At 38.3% G+C, this 24,389-nt stretch overlaps 2 protein-coding genes across 2 annotated transcripts; both read left to right on the top strand.

Moving 5' to 3' along the window:
* The first annotated feature begins 5,497 nt into the window (after positions 1–5,497).
* Positions 5,498–6,783, top strand: LOC122626516 (phenoloxidase-activating factor 2-like). The gene is made up of 2 exons (XM_043806805.1): positions 5,498–5,804; positions 5,861–6,783. Exons 1-2 carry the CDS (start codon positions 5,577–5,579, stop codon positions 6,746–6,748), a joined length of 1,116 nt encoding a protein of 371 aa, XP_043662740.1. The 5' UTR covers positions 5,498–5,576; the 3' UTR covers positions 6,749–6,783.
* Positions 6,784–7,745: 962 nt separating this feature from the next.
* LOC122626339 (mediator of DNA damage checkpoint protein 1) lies at positions 7,746–8,786 on the top strand. Its single transcript, XM_043806557.1, has one exon. It carries the CDS (start codon positions 7,815–7,817, stop codon positions 8,682–8,684), a length of 870 nt encoding a protein of 289 aa, XP_043662492.1. The 5' UTR covers positions 7,746–7,814; the 3' UTR covers positions 8,685–8,786.
* Positions 8,787–24,389: the final 15,603 nt, after the last annotated feature.

Raw genomic sequence — 24,389 nt, 5'->3', positions numbered from 1 at the left:
AGTTACTTTTGATGCATTTTACGATGTCTTAGCTTTTAAAGATCCATGCTGTTCTTACACTTATTGGTACCTAAATAAAGAAAGCAACTACATTAATAGGAACGTTTAAAAGAGGAACTTAAAGCATTAGCCCTTGAAAACTGTCGGGCTGGAATTCTACATATTTTATGTCCATTTTCTTCCGACTTCTAATTAAAATCCTGGCGCCAGGCCTTAACCTTTTTTAGACGCCTGGAACACAAGTTTGCCCACCGAAAGTGTTTAGTTGTGAAAAAAATGTGCTTAAGAATTTATGTTGAGAAAAGTTCCGTCGCCTTCAAAGTAATCCAAAGTCTTCGTGAGTCTTTACCAAAAAAGTTTATCGAAGTTTTCGTGGAGGCCTATCTCTTTAAAGTTTCACCTGCCCAGATAAAGTCGCAAACTTCTGCGTTCATTTCAAAATTAATTAAACGTTTAAGACTGGCCCGGCGCCACTCTTGTAAACTTCGTAGAGATTTCGATTGGCGAAGGACAATGGCAACATTTAATTGGGGCTCTCGATAATAATTGGCCACAAGCGGCTTAAGGTGTGCTCACGGACATTTTTGCTAGCATCCTTAAGCTCGCAGACCGGAAAATTCAGCACAAAATCCATGCAGCTTTTTGTGCGACGGGACTTTGGTCAACTTATCGCCGAGAACAGTGTATACTTATAATTCCATATAAGTTTATACTTACGCTGGTATTACGTTTTCTCACCCTTCTAAGGCAGTTTTCTTTGTCGCAGACTAAGCGGCTTAAAGAATGAACTTTATTTTGTCTGCGATTGATATCAATTCTGTCAGACTCAAAAGCCAATAAATAGTAATAAATATAAATAGCCAACGGATGACGAGGTTCAGTTTTAAGCTGATAGGCGGCTTCATGGGAAAATGTATATGTGGAAAAATATAAATATACTCGGATATAAATAAATTAGTTGATTGTGCAGAGTTTGCGTCTCATAAAATAGGAAAAACGCTTCGCTAGTAAAAAGTTTGTAAACAACCGGAAAAAATGTATGGTTAAATCAAACCTCACAACTGCTCTCATGTTGAAAAATATTATATGATAACTATTTCAATACAAATACCAGGCACGTTTTATTGGTAAGGGAAACCACTTTTAGTAAAAGTCAGAAATTGTCTGAAACCATATCATATCCGGAACTACGCCGACATGCGACTAATTAGCCGGCTCTTGCAATATTAAGTCGGCCGAAAACATAATAGGTATATTCAGCGGACTGAGCCAAATCAAACCATAAAATTAAACTGCAAGCTCATCGAAATGTTCATACATGAACTCGGCAATGCAGTTTGATTGATAAACCCCATGCAGGGCTGCAACTGGATATAATGAAGTAACCCGCACCACGATTTCGAACCCAACTCCGACCAATCGACAACACTTCATGCAATTTGCAGCAAATCAAACTAAACATCATATGCGTATACTCGATATTGGTGTGCAGTCTTGTGTGTTTTGCAAATAGTTTGCGCAGATTTTAGCAGTAAAATAAATTGTTCCAATTTATACTGGAAATGGTAGCGTTTGGAATTCGTGGGGAAATAACCCACGGCAACTATCGGAAAACTGTTTCAAATAAATACAATGTAATTATTGAGCCGTACAATGCACTCATACACGCATCTATCCATTCACATACATACATATGCAATCAGGAATTTCGTAATTATATTTGGGAAGCTGTTAATCACAAAATGCGCGGCCTATGCAAATATCACATCCAGGTAGGCTGCAGCCTTGAGCAGAATCCACAATCTGAATAATGTATGCTCTTTAGTAGGAGGTTAAGCCGAGTTCCTGATGAGCCTTGACATTTTCCACAATAGTAATGTAGTAATAAAATATCCATACTCTTATTTATTGTATTTTAGTAATAAATAACACTTGTTTCACTTTAAAATCATTTTGCAGGTATTCCATTTAGTTTTTTTTAGAAATAAATCAATGTATTACAAAGTGGTATAACAAACTTTAAACCAACTTGGATTAGAGAAGCAAAGTGTCGTGCGATACACTTTGAACCGACAACGCTTGTGTTTGCATAAATATTTTATCACTTTATTATACGGAGTCCAATACAGAGTTTTGGCACTTTTGCTGGGGCAATTTGCATATGGTGGCCTAGCGCAGTAGCTTGCATATTGGGAAATTAACCAAATACGCCGCTGATTTGTTGAAAATTCTGTTAATTTATTTGTTTATTGAATATATATGTAGCGTTCGGGGCCTCTTTCGCATATATGTAAACATATGGCATAATAAGTGACCGTATGCAAATTACGATGCCGCCTTTATACACATGGATTTCATGTTTGCAGCATGGCAGTCATTCGTTTATTTGCCGGTGGCCCCGTGAACATTGTGACAGCAAGCTTACACGCGTAAAAATTTTAATCAGAAAATCTGTAAAAATATATCAAGCATTTTCACACATTTTGCCGCAGTTCGGCATTCGCCAATATATCAATTGTTTGCTGATGTTTGACAAGGAGTCAATGTGATGTCTAAATGCTAACAGAATATGGCCAGTGATATACGAGTATATGATGTAAATATACTTGGTTAATGAATACAAATGAAGTCAGCTAAAGAAAGCGTTTTAAAAATAGTAATAATACTATACTACTGACGATCAAAACGCGTGACTTAGCCACTTGAGTCCCCTGATTAATTCGATATCCCTGCCAATTATATTCGAAGTCAATAGGCCAAAAATCCCTCGACTCATTGAGCCGATGGAGCGTTCTGCGACGAGAATTAAGCCCCAGATGCCAAAAGGTGTGAATCGGTTATCATTGGCGTTAAGTACCGCCACGCCCACGTCACGCCCTCTGCGAAATTCCTCCCCTGGGCGGTGTAAGGATAATATTGCTGATGCTCTTGCGATGCTGCCGCAAAATTCAATCAATATAATTGCAACACTTTAGCAAGGGACTTTGCCGGGATCACACACACACACACACAAGCACACCCACACGCACACAGGCGTATGTCCCACGTATACGATATGAAGTTCAATTCACCCACACATGCACACTTCTTAACTGTGAATGTAACCAAGGCAAATTGCGTAAACAATGTAAAGCGTTTCAAATTTATACGTCGGACCCAAAAACTTGCCCCAAAGGAACCGGCGACAACAGCAACTGATGACGAGCTAAAAAAGGAGTAAAAGGACCCACACATAAACCAGAAAACGTGTGCTTGTGTGTGTGTAGAGGTAAGTGGCAAATGTAGAAAGAGACGACATTCGTGTATTTTCGCCCAGAAGTTTATGCACTTAATTAAGCCCCAGCTACCATAGAGGATACACTCGAGGAAGGTTCACTGGCATTGATCAATACAAAGGTGTGCTCTATTATACAAAAAGTAAAATAACCATGCGCAGGACTTAAAATCTACATTTCACTGTAGGTTATTTTATATTCATTGTTTAATCAATTCGTCCGCACTAAAATGTAATTATATCGATTTTCACAGTGCATATAGAATAGAAGTAGACACAACAACTGTGTTGAGTGGAACGAAGATAGAGGTCCTCGAGTACATTCGCCTTAAGGTCCCTGGAACAAAGTTTGCCATTTCGTTGGGTGGGCGTAAAATGTGTCGCAGAATTACTCAAAACTCGAACTCAACTTTTCACCCACACACATGCATTGCGAGGAAAGGATGTGGAAAGTGTGGTGAACTTGTACCCACAGCTGTGACTTTGAAAATACATTCAATCATTTTCTGAAACTTTCCCCGAATACGTACTTTATTTATAGTTTTCAGCTGCGAGAACGGCCCCTCCTCGTCCAAAGTAAATCCAATTAAATTTATATTTATTAATCAGCCATGCACAATTTATGCTTTGTTTACTTCAAAACAAGGTTAACAGTCTAATTTGCCTAATGGTCCCAGGTCACGATGCGTTTCACGCCTAATTAATACAACCAATTGGTTTAATTTTTGTGGCTGTCAGCATTAAATTAATTTCATATTTAGCGAATAATATTTCTTGCGAAAAATAAATGGAATGAATGAAGTAATTAGCAGGTTCAAAAAATTGGAGATTAAACTAATACAAAACAGTAGTGTATATGTAATAAAAGAGTCAAAAAATATTAACTTCAGGAAAGCATATTTTCTTTATTGCCGATATATTGGCTTTACATCGAAATATTATTAATTATTAATTAAAGATAATTAAACTAATTATATGTAAAACAAATTCTTTTATTTTAACCGTTATTTTTTTTTCTACACTTAAAAAAACACTTAGCACAAGCATAACACAAGCATAAGGCATGCCAATGAAGTTACTCATCGCTATGATTAAAAGGTAATCCAATTCGAATTTCGAATCTCCAAAATTCAGTATGCACTTTATTAGATTTGCTCGCTCAGCGTTTTGCTTATAAAATCCCCCATTGCTGATTAGAGAAAGCGAATCCCACGTACGGCGCATTCGCCTTGAACCCCCTGTGAAAGTGGTGTTCCTGCCAGTGATATTATTTTCTTATTCTTATATAAATCCATTTGAAATGCAACTTTTGCGCTAACGCATAAATCTTCAGCACAAATTGCAAACAAGCAGGGCAGGGGCTGCATGGCCTGAAAAGAAGGCAGCAAAGCGTGGCTGCGAAGCAGTCGAAGCATGTGTTGTGCCACTCCACATACACACACATATACACACAGAGTGTACTATATAAAAGTGTGTATCCAGATGCTTGTTTGTATATATATTGTCGCAACATCAGTCAGGATTAGTTGTAGAAGTTTACCAGTACGACTAGTGGCCCCATCTTGTTTGCCATGCTGTAACCGTCACGCAGAACGCTCCAACATGCGCCAGTTGTACCGCCCATAACCCATCGCCCAGCGCTTTCTCACCTCCCAGCTCCCAGCTCCCACTTTCCACCCAGAACAGCCACCCAGCCACCAAACCACCCAACCACCCACCTCCCAGCCGCTGCTGGTAGCCTTGTCCTTGTGTTGTGTCTTGTCTTGTTGAAGTTTTCTACACTGACGTTGTTGTAACTGGCTTTGGCTGTTTGTCTTGTCTATTCCATTCCATCGGAATGTGTGCCGGGGAAGTTGCTCCCATTTTGTTTGCTTAACTCATTGCCGTTGAAAAGGCCATAGAAATTAGTTAGGTAATTGCGCCGAAAGTTCCACTAGACGTAAAATTGAAATCTTTCATAAAAACCCCATTCAGAGAGTTCAATTGGAGAGCTCGATGTTAAAATTCTTCTTATTCGACCTGACATACGGAAAGGGCCAGATACCGAGTCGATCTTGTAATCGTGATCAAAAATATATGTTCTTTATTGGGTTGGAAACGCTTCGACCTGATAAATACTTTTCAACGAAATCTTGTATACCATTTTACTCTACGAGTTACTGGTAAAACAACGACAAATGTGTATAATTGCAAACCATTCATCCGTCAGCGATTAAAATTTTTAAGAAATCGGAACCTCCACTATGTGTTTTAGTGGAATATCACTCTTTTGAAGCCAGTTTGCATTGTACAAGTGACGAGAATGGATCTCACGTACGGGAAACTTTGTATTTTGTGCCTGCTCCTGGCTTTATATGATTCTGGTGCAGCTCCTTGCTGGGATTTTACGAAAAACACGTGTGTGGCGCGGCATCTCTGCAGGATCGGCGCAGTACCTGAATTCCCCGTCTTTCAGTTACGCCATCTAAGCAAGGTCTACTGGGAATGTCCTCCTGCGGAGATCTGCTGTCACAAATCGAATGTGGTGATGGTAGTAAAATTAATTAAGCTAAACTGGTGTTAATTAATAACCAAATGCATTTAAAGCTTATAGGTCAAGTTCCGAAGTTTGATCACTCGCATCCACTTCAATGTGGCCACGTTAACAGTCCAGAACTGACCTCCATGATGAAGGGTAATCACTACACAGCCCGAGAGGCGGAAGTGCCATGGATGGTGGCTCTTCTGTTTGCTAGAAATCTTCTTTATTTTGCTGGCGGCTCTCTAATTGCTCCAGATGTTGTGCTAACAGCGACTTCCATCACAGAAAAACTAAACGAAGACCAGCTAGTTGTAAGGGCTGGCGAATGGGACTTGCTAACCAAACAAGAGCAAGGGAAGCATGAGGATGTGCCCATCAGGAAGATTGTACGACACATTGCCTTCAATAGGACAAATGGAGCCAACAATGTGGCCCTTTTATTCCTCAAAAGACCGCTGGACCTAACCCACCATATAAACCTCATTTGCCTGCCGCCATCGAATCGCAAGTTTATTTATAAGCGTTGCATTGTCAGTGGCTGGGGTAAGAAGAACTTAGAGGACAACGCTTACATGAATGTTCAGAAGAAAATTGATGTGCCATTGGTGGACAGATCTAGGTGCCAGCGACAACTAAAAGGATTCTTGGGCACAAACTTCCATCTCGATAACAGCCTGATGTGTGCCGGCGGAGAGATTGGCAAGGATTCGTGCAAAGGCGATGGAGGTTCCCCACTGGCCTGTCCCCTCCAAGGCGATCCTAATCGATATGAGCAGGTGGGCATCGTCAACTATGGATTAGGATGTGGAAGTGCTATTCCTGCTGTATACACTGATGTCTCAAAAATGCGGCCCTGGATAGACTACCAGATGCAAGAAAACGCAGTCGCTTATCAACAGCTAAATGCAGGGGATGGAGAAAAACTAAGAAGAGAGTACTTTAGAAACTTATAATACAAGTTCTATTCTCAATATAAGATGATATTTATTTAAAATTAGACTAGTGATGCAATTACCAAAAAAGTAAAAGCTTCCTTATTTAAAAATAAGGATATTTCTGAAACGAAAACATGTAATCTCAATATCAACCAGCGAGAGATGCTGGGCATTAATTAGCTAAAACAGCTAGTTCATATAACAAGCTGCGTTCATTCTGCTACTTTCGGCTAATTGTGGACTTGGGCGGGTCGTTTCATTGATTTATGGCTGCTAATTTCAACGCATGGCGTTCAAAGTATTAAATAATAAACTCGATTCCTCCAGGAGCCTCTCGATCCCGCTGTTTTCCGATTCCCCGCCATAACTCCACCCCCAACATCATCTTCCTCGGGCTCCTGCTGAGCTGCAGTGTCGGTCGGGATGAGGCGCCATGCAACATGAGACCCTAGGAAAGAGCTCCCTTTCTGGTCGCCCGGCAGACTTCACAAGTGTTTCCCTGGATTTTATGGGGCAGTTTGGAACTTGGGCGGGAGTTTGCTCCTTCCGCCTGGATGTGTAATGAAATTAAAGGCGTAATGCAATACAGCTGGCAAACTTTTTGCAGCGCTTATTTCCATGGGTTCTCGTTACTGTTTGCTCTTTTGCCCGCCAGTAGCCGTCGTCGCTTCTCCAGACAGGCATTAAATTTAATTAATATCTTCCGTTTTTTAACAGACTGCGGTCTTCGAAAAAATTTGATACGGTTCGCAGTTTTTCTTGTTTTGTGAGACGCTATTTTTTCAAGCTTTTTTCACCCCACTCTTTGGGAATGTTTGAAAATATTATTGGCAATCCTTTTAAATGTTAAATGTTTCCTACCGATTGGCAGATATCTGAAATAGAACTTCCGCTAATATATTGTGCTATTAAAATCTATATTTTAATATGTCAGTCTTTGCAACCACGTGTAACTTCAATCAATTTAGCCTTGCTTATTAATTTAAAATCACTTTGACATTACAGCGGAATTTCTGATTCAGAATCACTTGCACATTGCTGGTAAACGGTCGTATCAAGCTAAATAAGTTATAACAATTCAAAAATGAGTTCAAAAAATAATGGCACTCCACCAGGAGATTCAGCAGCTAAGGGAGCGGTTCCCAAGATCCCCGAGGAGCCCTCCATATCTACTGACCACCCGGTGGCCACATCTACGCCAACTTATATGGCACGCAACCGCCAAAGGCTTTTATCGCTCCAGATGGATTCTGAAGCATTCACATCGGGGAATTCGTCATTGGTGTATCGAGTTCCACCAACATACGGGCATATTCGAGGCCGAAAGGGCATTCATGATCCGAGTACTCCAATTACTCCTAAACTCCCAAGGACTAGAGCCCGGAATTTACCGAATACTCCAGTGCGTGTTACCCCAAGTAGAAATACCCCATTTAACACCCCTCGGAATTCTGGTAAGCCAAAGACCCCGGCTCAAAAGAAGACTACAAAGAAAACTCCAGCGAAAACTCCAAAAATTACGCCAAAAACGAAGTTGCAAAATCCATTAAAATCCTCACCGATAGTGAAGCCGAAAACGCCAACAGTGGAATCGCCAATTGCATCAACCGAGTTACCCATTTTACTACCAACAGAATCCCAAATGACGTCCCCATCGAAATCTCCGAAAATGTTATCAATTGAAGCACCAGTTATGTTATTAATGAATTCGCCGAAGCAGTCGGTTAAGTCCGCACTTAAGCGAGCTTGGACTCGTGAAGAAAATTCTCCTAGAACCCATTTCTCTGAAGAGGTATCCAATAAGAAAAATGCCGATGCTGAAGATATATCGGAACCGCCTCCAAAACAGGCTCGTCTACATATCCTGCAAGTCAATTTGGGATCTCCATTCTCGATGACGCGCAGCAAGAAAATTAAGTCAATAGCAGTAGAACTCAATGATGAAGTCTCTTGAAACCGCCGAATTTTCTAGAACAGAGAAAGAAAAATTGAACAACGAATGCTTTATTTTGTAAGGTCATCAAAGCTTTGCTAAATAAATGCATGATTTACTAGGTTGGTGTGAGGATAATACAATTTTTATAGGTTTTCTAACACAACCTAATTGGTTGGTTCCATATATCAATGGTACACAACCATTGTTCGTGGTTTTTCTAAGTAAAGATTATCAATGCGACGCAGCAGGCCTTAACAACTTATTCCTTCGCCGAGTTCTAGCACTAGCCTGATTATATAATCTACACTTTTGCAGACAATAAAGTTCTTTCAGCGCACTTTGTAAGCTGGCAAAATGCACAGAAATGGCATTATCACGTTGCACACAGCTAATTTGCAAGCAACGGACGAGGAGGTGGAATATAGCCATAGACGGGAACGGGAAAGGGAACGGGGTACAAAAAGATCGGCCAAAGAGAAAAGAAAACTGAATTATATTTGCACAATAAACTTGGCAGCCGCCGTCTCTCTATAATATTATTCTGCCAGTTGTTTGTTTGTAGCTGTGTGTTCTCTTGTATCTGTGGGCAATAGTAATAAGATGCAAGCACACCAAGCATTCCTTTTGCACAATTTTCCTTTCCCACCCGCCAAATGACACTCTGGAAAATAGAGCCCTGGTCAAATTAAAATATAATATAAAATAAAACAGAAAAAGAATTATATGTTGTTGGTGCATAGAAAAACGTGTTAAAATAATCAAATCTTCTAAAATTAAATTCAATACAGATTGATATTTGCAATTTGAAAATAATCCTTGCTCCTATAACTTATCTCTTGATATTATTGCAGAAACAGAAATATTTTCCTCAGTGAGCAATGAAAATGCGGTAAAAAAGGCGCAAGAACTGCGGTTCAATGGGAGAAACACTTTTGGGTTGGGATGGTTGGGTGCATATAAAGAAATTTGCATGGATTTTGAACGTAATAAGCGAAATGTGACTGCAAAATCCAATTTGTAATGAGAAAAGTAGTGCGAATTGTCTGTGTGTGCATCTGTGTGTGCGCGGTAGCTACAAAAATATTGCAGCATATTTCTAGTCGTATTTATGGGTTGCGCTTAGTTTGCCGTCACATAGCATGATGGTTGTCGTGGGCTAAGCGGGCTAGGGGGCAAGGGGGCGAGGGGCGATGGGGCTAGGAGGCGTGGCAGGGGCTGGGGACTGAGCGCGTGCTAAAATTATGCAATACAATTATGCGAACAGGCCTGCAACTCGGCGCTTGCATGTGTGCAGCTCTGTGTGTGTGTGTGTGCACTGCGCCTCGAAACGTGACTTGTTTTTGGTAGGCTTACGATGGGGATCCCCCAATTTGTTTGCGGCTGCTCCGTGGTGTTTTTCCTCATTTTATGCTGGCCCTGCAACTACAAAGGGATTTGTTTTGAGAGCAGTGGATAAGTTTGTGGACCAAAGTGCACAGCTGCACACTGGGAAAACAAAGTTTTCAAACTATCCCATAGTATTCAAAGGTATAACTTATAAAGTTTCATCGTTTATGAAACACAACCTATTATAATTACGTATTAAGTTTTTATTAGTTTAATTTATATGATGAAATGAAACTCAAGGTTATATGAACATCTACATTTCAACTGAAAATACCGGTTTCCGACACGAAAAAGTGGATATGAATTTGCTTTGATTCTGCTCATTGTGCACAGCCATTTACATTTTGTCTCTCCATTTAAAAATAATTTCCTGCACGCGCTTGAAAGTATGCTATAATTCACACGTAGCACAAACAACTGGCCAGGACCTGCGGTTGCCGAAAAGGAACGGGAAAAGGCCTTCCTGTTTACAATTCATAAGCAATTTCGGACTGGCGACAAGGCGAGTCGAGGTTCCCATGTTGGGAAATCAACCTCGGCACCACACGATTTTTAATTATTTTGTTGCATTTTCATTTCAGCTCTGTGCTTTGTTTTGCTTACCCGAATAAACAAGGTCCAATGGTCGCCAGTTTTTCATGGGGAAAAAGAACACGGGCTTCTCGAGGATGCCATTGCGCGTTCCTTGACCGTGTATTCTCTTTTGTATAATTACAAAACGTGATTTTCTTTTTGTTTAGTTCTCTTTTTTTTGGTAGACAACATTTCCCGGTTTATGTTAATTTTCTGTCTGTGTTTCTTAGCTTAAATCATTGTGAGCTCCTTAAATGGCCAGTTTTGGTTGTTTATTTGTTTTTTTCAGAGGACAGTGTATTGTCGCAGCTGGTATGCTTCAGAGGTGTCATAAAATAAAAGTTCATAAATATTTACTGCACGTTTTATTAGTTGCTACTACGTTGGCGACGTTGGCCTATCACTGAGGTAACTTAAGCACATTTAAATACAATACCTCCAACATTTTTGTAATGTTTAAAGTATATACCGCGCTGTTATCGAAAGAAAAAGTAAATGTAGAAAGGCAAAAATCAAACAATTTGGCTGAAAATCAGTATTCAATATCGAATATTTTAATATTTTACAGTATTCTACTGCAGTTTTTTTATTTATTTTCAAAAACCTAGAACAGCAATGCCATTGTCAAAAATTAATTTGAAGTAAGTGTATAATGTAACCTAACGAGTAAATTCCGTAATTTAATTTGACGGAAATTTAAATAGAATGTCTACCAATCTAAGCTTGATGTTGTCGTATTCATGTGTTGACTTTGCTTTGGTCATTGATGTCAAATTAAATCAATCATACGCACTGTGTACCAAGGAAGACATCATTTAACATAAACGGAGCTCCGATCGATACACAGAAGGTGAAATTCAGACCCATTGAACCGCAAATGCGACGTCAAGCAATTTCATGCCAGCGAAAATCTTTCAAAGTTAATTTTCAACACACGAGAACACAGAGGAGTCAAGACAGCTACTCAGGAACGAGAAAATTGTACGACTTCAAAGCGTCAATAAGCAGACAAATATAGACGAAAAGCGTGGGAAGGGGGAGGGGGGGATATGTTGGCCAGCTAAACCAGGTGGGCGCGTCCAATGGAAATGGCCCGGCTGTCTGGCAAACAAGCTGACTGATAACGGAAGCTGGCAATGCACGTGTTTACCTCTCGATATTTGCCGGCTGCCATGGAAAAGGATGTCCCCGGCACCTCACCTTCTGGCGCCCACCCACCCATTCTCAGTCTGTCTCTGTCTGTTTGTCCTGTCGCAGGACGATAATGACGACAGCCGGGGAAGGGGAAGGGGCCGCTGGTGGAAACGGGGAAAGGGGCAGCACCGCCTCTGGCCGCTGCTGATGTCACACATTCATGGTCATTTTGCTGAGTCAATCGTTTGAAAAATTTATGTTGCCTTCAAAAGCAAAATTTGCCATCACCGTCGTTTGATTCTCGGCATTGGAGGCAATCACAGTGGTGAAACATTGCTAAAATGATTTGTAAATTTTCGGAATACTTTAAAGTAGTACCTAATAAGTACTTAAAGCCTTATTGCATGTTTTATGTTATGTTGTATCCCTATATAGTAGAACAATTTCATAACCTTTTTTGTAACTTTATTATTTTATACCGCCCTAATATCCCAACTAATATAATATTTTTTAAATATGTATAGGCTTAATTAAATTGTCAAGTTTGTAAATATAGCTTTGATATACTTAAGCATGACAATTAAGGGTAACTAACTTAACTTAGTTAAGAAATAAGCTAAGCCCTGTAATGCCCTCTGCTGATGGAAATAAAACATATACAATAGTAATTATTGGGTTAGAAATAATCCTTATAAATTATACCACTGTGCGACTGCGAGTTAGAGGGAGAGAGGTACATAGCCGGAAAAGGGAAGGAGATAGTCAATAGATGCGGTTCATTTAACTTGACTGAATGTGCATCGCCTGCTAACCTGCCTCCGTTCGCATTGTCTCCTTGGCAGTCTGGTCGGATCGGGTTTCAGCCTTTTCGACCATGGCCTCAAACTCAATTCGTGTTTATGAAGTGCTGATGTGTGTCTGATTTAATTGGAATTTGATGCACTTTTCAATGTATGCCGTCTAAGTCAGCAAAAGTGTTTCACTACACTTCAGTCATGTTTAACCACTTAATTATGACACTTTGGCGAAAACATTTGTTTTAAGATGACTTAGAAAAGGGATGCGAATATTTTTACCTGCACTTGCTGATTAGCTGGTCATGTGAGTTTGTTAGTATTTACAATGACAAGTGTTTTAAACATATATTGCAACTTAAAGTTCAGTTTGACACGATATTTAGTTGTTGAAGTAGGACTTCTCTCTGTAGTCAGTTAATTAAAAACAACAATTATTTTCATGTATTTCAAAGAATATATAACACTGAACTATACATTGCTTTATATTTTCCCTAACGCCCCAAATTTTTAAGTCTGCAGCACTTAAGATTTCCATTTCCTCCCACATCCATGAGTTCTCATTTTAATACGCTTAAAGCTGGTCTCGGAATAGAAAAATATTTAAAAGTGGGCAGCCAAGTGTCAGCGACAGCTACGGGCGAAGAATAACCTAAAAGTTGCCCACAAAACAACAGACCCAACTATCCCCAACCCTTCATGGAACTCACCCTCTAATATAGTTACAAAAAATGTGCCAAGAAAGTAGGAGAGATGGAGAGGGAAATGGGGGAAACGACGAGTAAAACTTAACAAGTTCACTTAGAAGAAATTAAGTTTTCAGCATTTATGTTAGGAAAACTGTAAAGAAAAACTTTCTTAATGAAGCGACGACAATGTGGTGAGCAATGAAGAAATGTGGGCAAAAAATCGCACTGCTGAAACCCAAGAAGCGCACAACTTTGCAATGAAGGCATACTAAATGAGGTACCCCATAGAGTCAAGAAAAGTGCTAAAAAAGTTTTAAACTCATCACAATTTTATATTGGGTGAATTGTAAAATAATTTCATTTCATTTTAAATTCAATGTTAATTTATTTGTTGAACCATTTTACTGTACCAATATTGCCACCACATAGAAAGCGAAAAAAATATATATTTAAACCATAGATTTCCCCGACTATTTCAACGAGCGCCGCTTAAAAAATAATACTTTAGCTAAATAAATTCTTTTGTTGTACTGTGTTATTATACATTTATTTAGACATATCAAATAAATAATTATGCCAGTTATACGTTTTACATTTTTCAAGGCTGCTATAATAACTATTGTACCTCGAACAGTCGATTCTGTGGAGTCCAACGCAGGCTTTTCTTTCGTGGTCGTATTCGTACACTGGAAGAAATACCGAGCACGGTGTATACAGGCTGAAACCACCTTCCACCAGGCAACAGAGCAGCGCCAAAATGACAAAGTAGTTCATGTTGATTATTTATTTGCTGCGAGGTTAGTATCGCACGACTCAAGCAAAGACAATAGAATGACAATATGTCTAGCCACCATACTTTGGTTTTGCACTATGCTGCCCATTTTTTTGGTGGCAACAAAATTTGCTCTCTCCGCTCGCGTAAAATTGAGATCGTAAAAATCTAAGATTAGAATTTAGTAGAATTTGGAAGTAAAAACAATAAGCAAGAAAGTTTTAAAGGGGATTTTTGGGGCGAAATCAATTTTGATCTAAGAAACGAACTAAGCTAGTTTTCTATAGTTATTTAGCAATAGTTTGCTTTGGAATATTCTGTGCCCCTTTTCTTTTTACTAATTATATACTTTTTTTTTCTTTATATATACATACATATGTGTATATTCATTATTAGTCGACAATTACTTAAATATTTTACTCATTTTTACTAAATATTTTCATTTATGAAATAGAATGCTGAGTTTAGCTCGCTTTTTTATGTTAGCTTTCAAAGTTCACTTGCAATGCTTTAATACTTTTAAACGTTTGTTTAAAAGATATATTTTTTTGCATTATTTGGGTACAGCCATTATGAAAAAGGAAGCCATAATTGAAAAATTTATTTCTTAAGGCACTACGTGTGGACATCTAAAAATCATTGCAAATATCATTTCAAATATTCATCCGAAGTCGCAAACTGAATACAAGCAATGATTCATGCGAAACGGCGAAGAATTTCAATACAACAGGCTTTTGTGGTGGGGAATTTAAAGTTGCCGGGGAAAACTTTGGGAATTTCTGGGGAATTTCGAAAAATTAGCATGGTTTTTTCACAAAGAATTCTAGAAGAAATACCATGGAATTCCCGGGAAAAAAGTTATGTTTTTTAAAATTTTTTTTTTATTGTTATAACAATACATTATCATCCGTGTGCACACATACAGTGGTCGACTGCCGCTCTATGCGAACAAGAGCTTAGCTCTTCTATATCCCTTGGCATCCGAAGAGCCGATAATACGATAGGAAATGTTCTTGAATTTACAGATTGGTGTCAGTGACAAACATCTGACTATTTTAATGAAAAATATACTAGCTATTTTTTAAGTACTTGAAATTACTTTGAATAAAACGCATTATGAAATATTTAAGTTATTTAGACAAATATCAAGTTGTAATTAATTATTCAATTATGCTATTATGGTATACAATTTAATTTATTTTTCAGGATATGCGGTCATTAAAATTGTTTGTTATGCATTGAACAGTCAAACATTCGGTTATTCCAGGCTTTTTCTATGTAGCTATATACATATAGGCCCGAAAATAACTCGCACCTTGCATCTAAAGTAGCTTCCAATACCTTGAATTTAGCTGCACTTATAAAAAAGTAGCCTTGACGATTATGAGATAATGCCTTGCATTTAATTATAATGAAAAATAAAATAATATAATACAAAAATTTCATTTTAAATTAAATGTTAATAAAGCGAAAAAATATATATTTAAACCATAGATAACGCTTTAGTCGATTTCCCCGACTATTTCAACGAACCCCGCTTAAAAAATAATACTTTTAAATAAATAAATTCTTCTGTTGTACTTTATTATTTTACAAGTTTAATTTATTATTATACAAGTTATAATACCTTTCACATTCTTCACGGCTGCTATAATAACTATCATACATCGAACAGTCGATATAGTTGAGTCCAACGCAGGCTTTGATTTCGTGCCTATATTCGTACACTGGCAGAAATACCGAGCAAGGTCTAGACAGGCTGAAACCACCTTCCACCAGACTACAGAGCAGCGCCAAAATTACGAAGTAGTTCATGTTGATTATTTATTTGCTGCGAAGTTTGTGAGACACGACTGAACCAATCGGAAATTAAGCCTCCCTTTTATAGTCATCACATACACGCCTATCAATTACTTTGAATTTAGCTGTACTTATTAAAAAGTAGCCTTGACGATTCAGCGGAAACGACAGTTTCTAAGAATTTTGTAATCTTAAATAAGGGAATATTATATTGCACTTCTGAGAAAAAAGGCAAGAGACCAAATAAATCAAGTAAATCTACAAAATTTTTAAATCATTCTTATAAAATATACATATGTATGACTAAGCTTTATATAATTAAAAAGATTAAATATGCCTTAATAAATTCTGTGTTCTGTTTATTTATGAGATATTTTTATACCTCTTCAGATAAGCAGGTTGTATGTATGCGTAGATGCCATAGAAATAATCTAAAAATATTGAAAAAATGTTTCATTTCGATTAGCTTATTTTAATATACATCGATTTTCGGATCGAAGCTAGCATCATTTTTTTTTGCTAAATACTCCTCAACTAATCTAGTATACCCCACTAATGCTCTACGAGTAACAGTTTAAGTTACACTAAAATAGCAAGTTAATCTAATTTTTGAATCTTTCTTCTTAGCGCCAACGAAAAATAACTTTCCTTCTGTTACACGTTCAATGTTTATTAATTATTTGCCAAGTGCTTTTGGATGGGGACCCATCAATCCATAGCACACCCAAAATTAACCTAATTTTTTACCCACTCAATGTTTGGGGAGTGCGAGAAACAGGTCTGAGTTGAAAGGTTAGCCCACCGCCTTGTTTTCAAACTCTTGGCAATTTTTTACCTCGGTAACTCACACATAGCCACCGACCTGTGGACCAGGACCCCCGAGTGTATTTGTGAGAGAATCAGCCACAGTTGGAAAACTTCTCCAGTCGCTCCTTTTTGCCTTTGCAAAGCTGTTTTGGATGCTTTCCACTGCCTCCTTTTCCTGGGTAGAATTTACTCGCTTGAAGATAAATTATATAAGCATTTCCCAAAGGTTAACGTGATAAATTTCCGGCAGCGTAAGCAAAATATCCCACAGAAAAGAAGAAACCCAAAGTCTGGCTTCGATCTTGCGGCCGCCTCGCAGAAAAGGACTCGGCGCATACGAGCGTATGTATGTGTGCGAGTGTGTCAGATAAATTGTTTATGTGTCTGTGGGGAAGCGATTAGTGTTAATGGGTTCCACCCTCAGCCCCTCAGCCCCCAGCAACTTTCTTAAAAAATGTGTGATTTTTGGTTTTATTTCTTTTTTGTGCGGTATTCGATTCAAGTTTTCTTTTCAAACACTTCGGCTGTGCGCGTATAAGCAATCGATAAGTGCACGCAGACGGGCACAAAAGGACGATGGTGAGGGTGGGGCGGAGTAGCAGTTGGACAGTTGGATAGACAGTCATATGGGAACCAGTCGTACATCGGGATATATATTTTCAATTTCTTTTTCAGCAGAACGCACATAAAGTTTGCCCAGCATTGCTGCTGTCTGCTGCGCTGAGATTGCAGCCGGGGCACGGATTGCCAGGACAACAGGCAGGACATTCCCAAAAGTGCCCTAGCCATTGTCATTGCATCGACTTTTGCTGCTGGAGTTTCATGTTTAAATGTCAATTTCTCAACGAGCCAAAGTGACCAACGAGCCACCGACATCCAGTTGTTGTTGCTGCTACTGCTGCTGCTCCTGCTCCAGATCCTTTTGCCGGCCAAGTCCGTTGTCGCCTGTCCTTGCGCATTTCGCAGGCCCATCCTATGGAATATATTTTTTAACGCCAGTACGTCGGTAGGGTAGGAGTTATTTTTTCAATTACTTCACTGTTGATAGGGGGAGACGTGGAGACTGAATAAAGAAACTGGCATTGTGGTCAGTTTGCCCTTTCCATTGTTTACCCGACTAGATTAGAAGTCCAAGGTGTTGTGATTTGTTGGGCTAAGGTTTTAGTTGGACAAATATTTAAAACTTTGAGCAGTGCAAATTTTGCCAAAATAGCTCGGGGGTTTCACTTTACTGATGCCAACAGCTATATTTTATTGAACCTCCTCGAAAGATTTGTAATAACATTATTTTAAATGTTACATATTAAAATACACATGTAAGTTATCAATATCCCTACGGAAACATTTCATAATTAGCTATCTAAAAGTCAGCGATAAAGCGAATTCATATAGTTCTTTTTAATAGCTTGTATTTAGATCAGTGCAAATTTGTCCATCCATTTAATAACGGGGCTCTCTGCTATTCATAACCATCAAACAATACTGGACCTAAACAACTCAATAAATCAACTGTCGAATGAGCCGCCTTTCCTGCCACCAAAAACAGGAAAAAAATGTAAACGAAACACACAAATGTCAATCCTTTCTGCCTGCCGACTAAAGTGGGCGGTGGGTAGACGGGTGGAGGCATGGCAATTAGTCGTGGCACTGAATGCTCCCATAGTGGGCGGGGTCAAAGGCTTAGTGCTACTAATTTTCAATTTGCATGACACCCAACCTACAACTGCCATCGATAGGCGGTTGATGGTGATCCCCACGACGACGATTACATTGGACTGCGAAATATAAATAAGTTTGGCAATTTAATTGAAATGGGTTGACAGGGCCGGGGGCCAAAAGCTCACGGAAACGAGTATTTTGCATGAATTAAATGGCCGTCGAAAATCTTTATTTATAACAGCTGCGAGCTGCGAACTTTGCTCCCCACCAACTACACCTCCTATCCACCACCGACCAAGATCCCCAGCTCTCTGTCTGCTGGCATCAGAAATATTAAATGAAACGGAGCAAATCCCATTGTCACCCGGTTTGGCCATTCGAAATTGGCAAATAATTGACAAGCTATTTGGGGCGTGTTGATTGGCAAAAACTAATGCCAGCAGGACGCTTCTCTGGGTGACACAGGCGGCGGGAAATCGATATACTCGTACATTTGACTGATGGACATCGCATGCAAGGCCAGCCGAAGAAAAAACACTGTACGAAATCACACAATTCTCACTTCATTTGTCGTCCAGCTTCTTATGGCTAAGTTTTCCCTACAATCAAACTAGACTTTTAATAGAATAATAAATTAAATTAAGTCCAAGCTAAAAATTTATTTATTTGATAGACGTACTGAAAACAGAAATTTACATCAGACTGCGATTTCAGCATAAGATATACATAGGTATTCAAAGACTGTAAACATTTTTATTATTTTTATTAATAAATTTAAGAGCACAAAACAATGTTTAAATACCATATGCGTTTTTGAACTGAATTAAATATTATTTAACATTCAAACTCGCATTGAATGACATGCAATTTCTCTGATGGCTCAGAATGTCCACATAACATCTTTTTTAAATATATTTATTATATTATTATTATTTATTTTTAATAACAAATTTATTTTACATGGTTCCAAAACCAATATTCCCGATCCGACTTGTACTTAACAAAGAAGAAAACGTGACAACACCGGATGAAACAAAGTGACATTAAGCCATTTCAACGCAAAGGGGATTTGCCCTTGCCTTCTTTTTCCAGTTTCTTTGCTGGCTGATGGCTTTTTTGGCCAGATGCGCGTATGTGCGTACAATACATGAGTATATATTCATATTAAACACATATTGGCATACAGGGAGATCCCTGCACCTCCTGTAGATAAATCGAGGCAGTCCGTCGGACACCACATGAAACACAGTCCATTGATGCTTTTCGTCTTGTTAAAATAATTGACAGGTGGCCGTGGTTTTGGGGCAATCCCTAAGAGAGCCCATAGCGGGGCATTAGTTCCATTTATGACAATGCCGGACAAATTGCGGGCACTGAAATTGATTGGCCAGCTGTCCGTGAATAGGTGGGTTAAATGCGGTCTTTGTCGCAGGATGACCTTAAACCTTATTGATTAGTGAAAATATGACAATGTTAAATGCTAAGTCTAAGCAAAATCACTTTCTTTGCATAGATACGAAAACAAATCTCCCTACTTGTATATCTTTAATTAAAATTAAATAATCGGAGCTACATATAAGCGCATAAATACGGGTATATAAAATAAATATTTACCTAAATGGTTCGACCAATCTAACAAAGTGAGATTTTCAGGACAGCGACATTAATTCTTAGACTAGAACGAACTCACCACAACATCGAAATCAAATGTTTTCATTGAATTTCATTCGAGACGTGGTCATGCAATTTTAATTAGTTCGCTAGCTATAAATTATTCAGAGCCACGTCGTTCGAGGGTCAAAATAATGGATTTTCTCTCTGCCTTTTGATTTTCTTCCCTTCCATCTCCATTGTTATCTTGGTACATAGATTGTGCAGAAAATGAAATCGAACCAAGTTAAGTAGCTAAGCTTTTTCGTTTCTATAGTATTGAGTTTTCTTTATCTGACCCGATAGAGTAGTTATCCATACGCAAGCAATTATTTTCCCTTTCATTAATTATTAATATTTCAAGATACGAAACTCTGAGAATCCTACCTATGTCTCTTTGTACTGCATCTTGGTATGTAGTACCAAAAGATTTTGTTGTAACAATATTACTAAAGTTGACTTGTCATTGGAGCCATATCTGCAATAACTACATTTTTGATATGAAATAAAGTTTCGTTAATAGTAAGAAGAAAATCAAAAATAATTTGACCTCAAAATTCGTTCTGCTTATGAAATATTTAGAACTGAAATCCCAACCGCAGACAGGAGAGGAACAACGATTTAATTGACTTGCCCAATGCGGAATTGTTTTGTGTGTACCTGTTGTGAGCAAATGCCACAACTAACAACTCCAGACTAGAGCCAAGAAATACCCCAATACCCAAATTTCCCAGACAGCTTCCCAGTTGCTATGAGCGATATGACAACACTGAACATAAAAAACTTCAAAATATATTAGAATATTGTCAGAATGTATGCATAATGCGCTACACTATATTTGATAACATGAAACAAACCGACAAACTTAAAGGTCAAACAAAACTACAATGCACTCAACTAATTAGCTTAACGTGAGAAATCATTTGTATATTTAATAATTTTATAAAAGTGCAGCAATTATGATTTCTTTATCTTGACAACCTAAATGACGATGAAAATTGTTTATATTTTTGTTGAAGTGTATCTGCGTTTCACCAGCATGTGTGTAACTGGGCGTGTTTTATGCTTTTGCGCCCTGCGCCAACTTAAATGCTAACTTATGTTTAGATTTTACCCAATCCCGAGGAACAGAAAAAAGAAGATGCAGGAAGTGGAAGTGGAGGGAAAAGGGCCAAACCAACTAAGCCGGTTGCCACATTGTTTGCCCGGTTGTATTTCGGGCTTTTTTGGCAACTGCAACTGCAACAACATCAGGAGCAACATCAGTTGCAGTTGCTGGAGCAGCAGCAGTCAAATTGCAAAAGTTTCTTGCTTTAAGCATAAAATATTTATGTCTGCATTTAGTTTAGTTTTTGGCTGGGTTTTTAGTTACTTTTCCAGTTTGAGGAAGATTTCTTTGTAGCAAGTTTGTCTGCCTGCAGTTTTATTAAAACGATTTCTGCCGGGTCAAAAACTAGAGCCCCAGGCGGCGGTGCCAATAGCCTAAAATGTTCCAAAATGCCTTATTCTTAAGAAAATAGTTTGGAATCTAACGTTGGTGATGGCCTAATTGAAATTTCAATCAGTGTTAATTAAGGTGAATAGAAAATATGTAAACCAAATATCTCTGCAAACAAAGCGAGATGCATCCACTGGGAAAACCAATTGAATGTAGAATTAAAGTATTTGCTATTTTATTGGAAATGTGTTTTAATTCGTAAGCGTCTACTTTCAGTGTACGTTCAGTAAGTATTATGAGTAACTATTTTTAAATGAAATATTACATTTGGGCTCGAGACCGAAAATCAATTGTAAGCAGCATAATAAATGTTTTATTTTTCCTCAGTCCAAGTTATTTTCTTTCGAGAACGACATAACAAATGAATCCAATGCGGTTAATTTATTAACATATAATAGTGTATGTTCGAATGTCAAATACACATTGATTCTAATTGATGTTCTTATTTAACCACTGAGTTTAGAAGGCAGTTGCCTTTTTGGATTATGGATCCAATTAATCCGAATAAACGTCGAGATCTCGGATACACGAAAGCTGACACTAAACATGCATTCATCTGGGACTTGTTTAAAATATTCGCAAGTTTCAAATTGATATATAATTCGGCTTATTTATTCGCATCTACGTGCCAAATAAATATTCAGCTCGGACTGCTAGAAACTTATTAAAAGTTAAGTAAAAGTTTATTGAATTGAGCCGTTATCTTACTGAAACTTAAGCTCAAATTTTCTGCTTGCAACAGTACTTGATTTGCTGCACGTATATCAACACCACTCTGGCACTTCCTTTAGCTGTATATCTAAAAGTAGTTAATTGTGGCTATAATCTAAGAGTCGCGACACTCGACTATTGCATTATTGTTTGCTGTATTTATTGATATTCAAACAGAAATAAGAAGAAGTCCAGAACTTCGACTATAACATACCTGTTGCTTAGTCAAAGTAAGAAAAAGATGTATATGCAAGCAGCAGAAAGACTGTTTAAATGACTGCACGCGGTCTCCACCCAGTGCGCTTCCTTCTGCTACTACTTACTTTTCAACAAGTCTAGTATACCCTCTCACTCAACGAGTAAGGGGTATACAACTGGACAGCCGTAGCCATTAATTTACTTCCCACAATATTTAGCATTACTCAGATCCTTGTGGTTATTTCGCCCCACGCCGTTTGTCAAATCTATATTTTCCGTTTCCTATTGTTCTACGTTGTGGTGCTCGAGCACCTCTTACGTAAACAAATGATTTCTGTTTACACACTCATTTCTCAACATGTTACCTATTTAAACTTTTGTGGACAGGAAAATTTAATTAAAACCAAAACACAGCTGCTCCCCAAGTAAGCCAGAACCCCAGTAAAATCAACAAAAGTGTTGTATAAAGACGTGACGGGGAGGAAAGGAAAGTCCGGGAAGGCCCAGACACTCATAGCAATATTTTCAATTATAACTCAAGTTTATAACGGAAAACTTGTGAGTGAAATTGGAGGAGATAGGAACAGGAAATCCAGGAATGGAGCTAGCTAAATGGAAAAGCTTTAAACGCATTTCGCCGAACAGAAGGGGGCGAAAGAAATACGGAACATAACACAAAACAATAAACTGTAAAATGAAAACTGTGAGAACAATATATTGACACAAATAAAAAAATGCGAACTGGATTCGAATTTCAGTTAATTTGAGGAGTTCGTTTTCCGGCTTGTCGAGCACAGCGGAGCAGAAGGAGAGCAGGAAGGAATTTCCATTCTGAAATAAATTCACTAAAACAAATCAAAACTTTTCATATAACTTTCGCATCAATCGGGAGTGATGCGCGGGTTATTGGGTGGCATGCGTGCCAAACAAATCAAAACAAAAAGCTCCAAAGTGCCACAGAAAATTGCTGGATTGTGGGTTTATAATAGTACTTCACAGCTTTTTGGGGAGCAAAGTCATAAAGAAGAAGCACAAACTTCAAGCTCTAGTTTAGCACACAGTTTGTTGTCCTTGTACATTGTCCTTTCTGCAAAAGGTATCTGTCGACTAGATAAGGTATATTGTGCCTGATATCAAAACAATAGCAATCACTTACGCTTTTGTAAGATGGGAAATAATAATTAGAAATGCTTTAATATTCTTCCTTAAGCGTAATAATTAAATCAAATGAATAAGAAAGCTAAGAGGACCGGAATAGTTTTTGTCATATTGACAATATGATTATTTTAAAAAAACCTTATGAGACTTGAGTGTATACATGTATCTCATGGGTTAGGTAAAGTTTCTGCTATTTCCACCGTCAGCTTTTGCGTATTTTTACCATACTGATTGTTTTATGTGCCTAATTTTCAATAGGGCAGTTTGCGGTAGCTTTCGAAAAAATATGCCCTTCTGGAATGGGAACAGTAACTGTGGGTGGGACAACAACTTCTTTGTGTTGATGACGTGTCAACTTTTGTGGAACTGCAAACTTTGCGCAAAATGAAGCGACAAAGCGAAACCTTTACAGTGAAAAACGTAAAAGAAAAACATCTTACAAAAGGAGAATGAAACTGCACGATAAAGTTTTTCTTTTCCTTTAAATTGAATTAACTCGAGAGCAGACCTGGTGGGAGGGGTTCTATGCCCTTTACACCAGCGGAAAACTTACGATGATTTATTTGCTTCACATGGCAAAGTTGAGTGTCACTTTTTTTCCATTCGTCCGCCGCCTCGTAAAAAGCGATGTAAAATGAGATGGAGAGCATTCTTTAGAACATCGCAGTGGTGGAATTCTTTCTTGACCATTGATCGGCAGAACTATTTATTTAAATACAGGATGCGGTTTTTAATAAACTGAAAGCGGTTTGGTCTCACATTATTTACGCATTTATAATCTAAAATATTTTCATTAGGTCGTAGCACCACACAAGCAAAACAAGATTCCGAAATGGGCAACAAAAATATAAAATGTATAATATTTTGGCAAATTGAACACTCGAAGCTCTTTTC

Source organism: Drosophila teissieri, chromosome 2L, assembly GCF_016746235.2.
Source record: "Drosophila teissieri strain GT53w chromosome 2L, Prin_Dtei_1.1, whole genome shotgun sequence".
In the NCBI taxonomy this organism is placed as follows: domain Eukaryota; kingdom Metazoa; phylum Arthropoda; class Insecta; order Diptera; family Drosophilidae; genus Drosophila; species Drosophila teissieri.
Note: the sequence above shows the minus strand (reverse complement) of the source record. Positions and strands in the feature narration are given on the sequence as shown.

Bases quoted from the DNA above. Each gene is read 5' to 3' on its own strand.
- LOC122626339 (XM_043806557.1), top strand. From the start codon at position 7,815: ATGAGTTCAAAAAATAATGGCACTCCACCAGGAGATTCAGCAGCTAAG.
- LOC122626516 (XM_043806805.1), top strand. From the start codon at position 5,577: ATGGATCTCACGTACGGGAAACTTTGTATTTTGTGCCTGCTCCTGGCT. The intron at 5,805-5,860 runs GTAGTAAAATTA...ATGCATTTAAAG, and splicing joins ACAAATCGAATGTGGTGATG to CTTATAGGTCAAGTTCCGAA.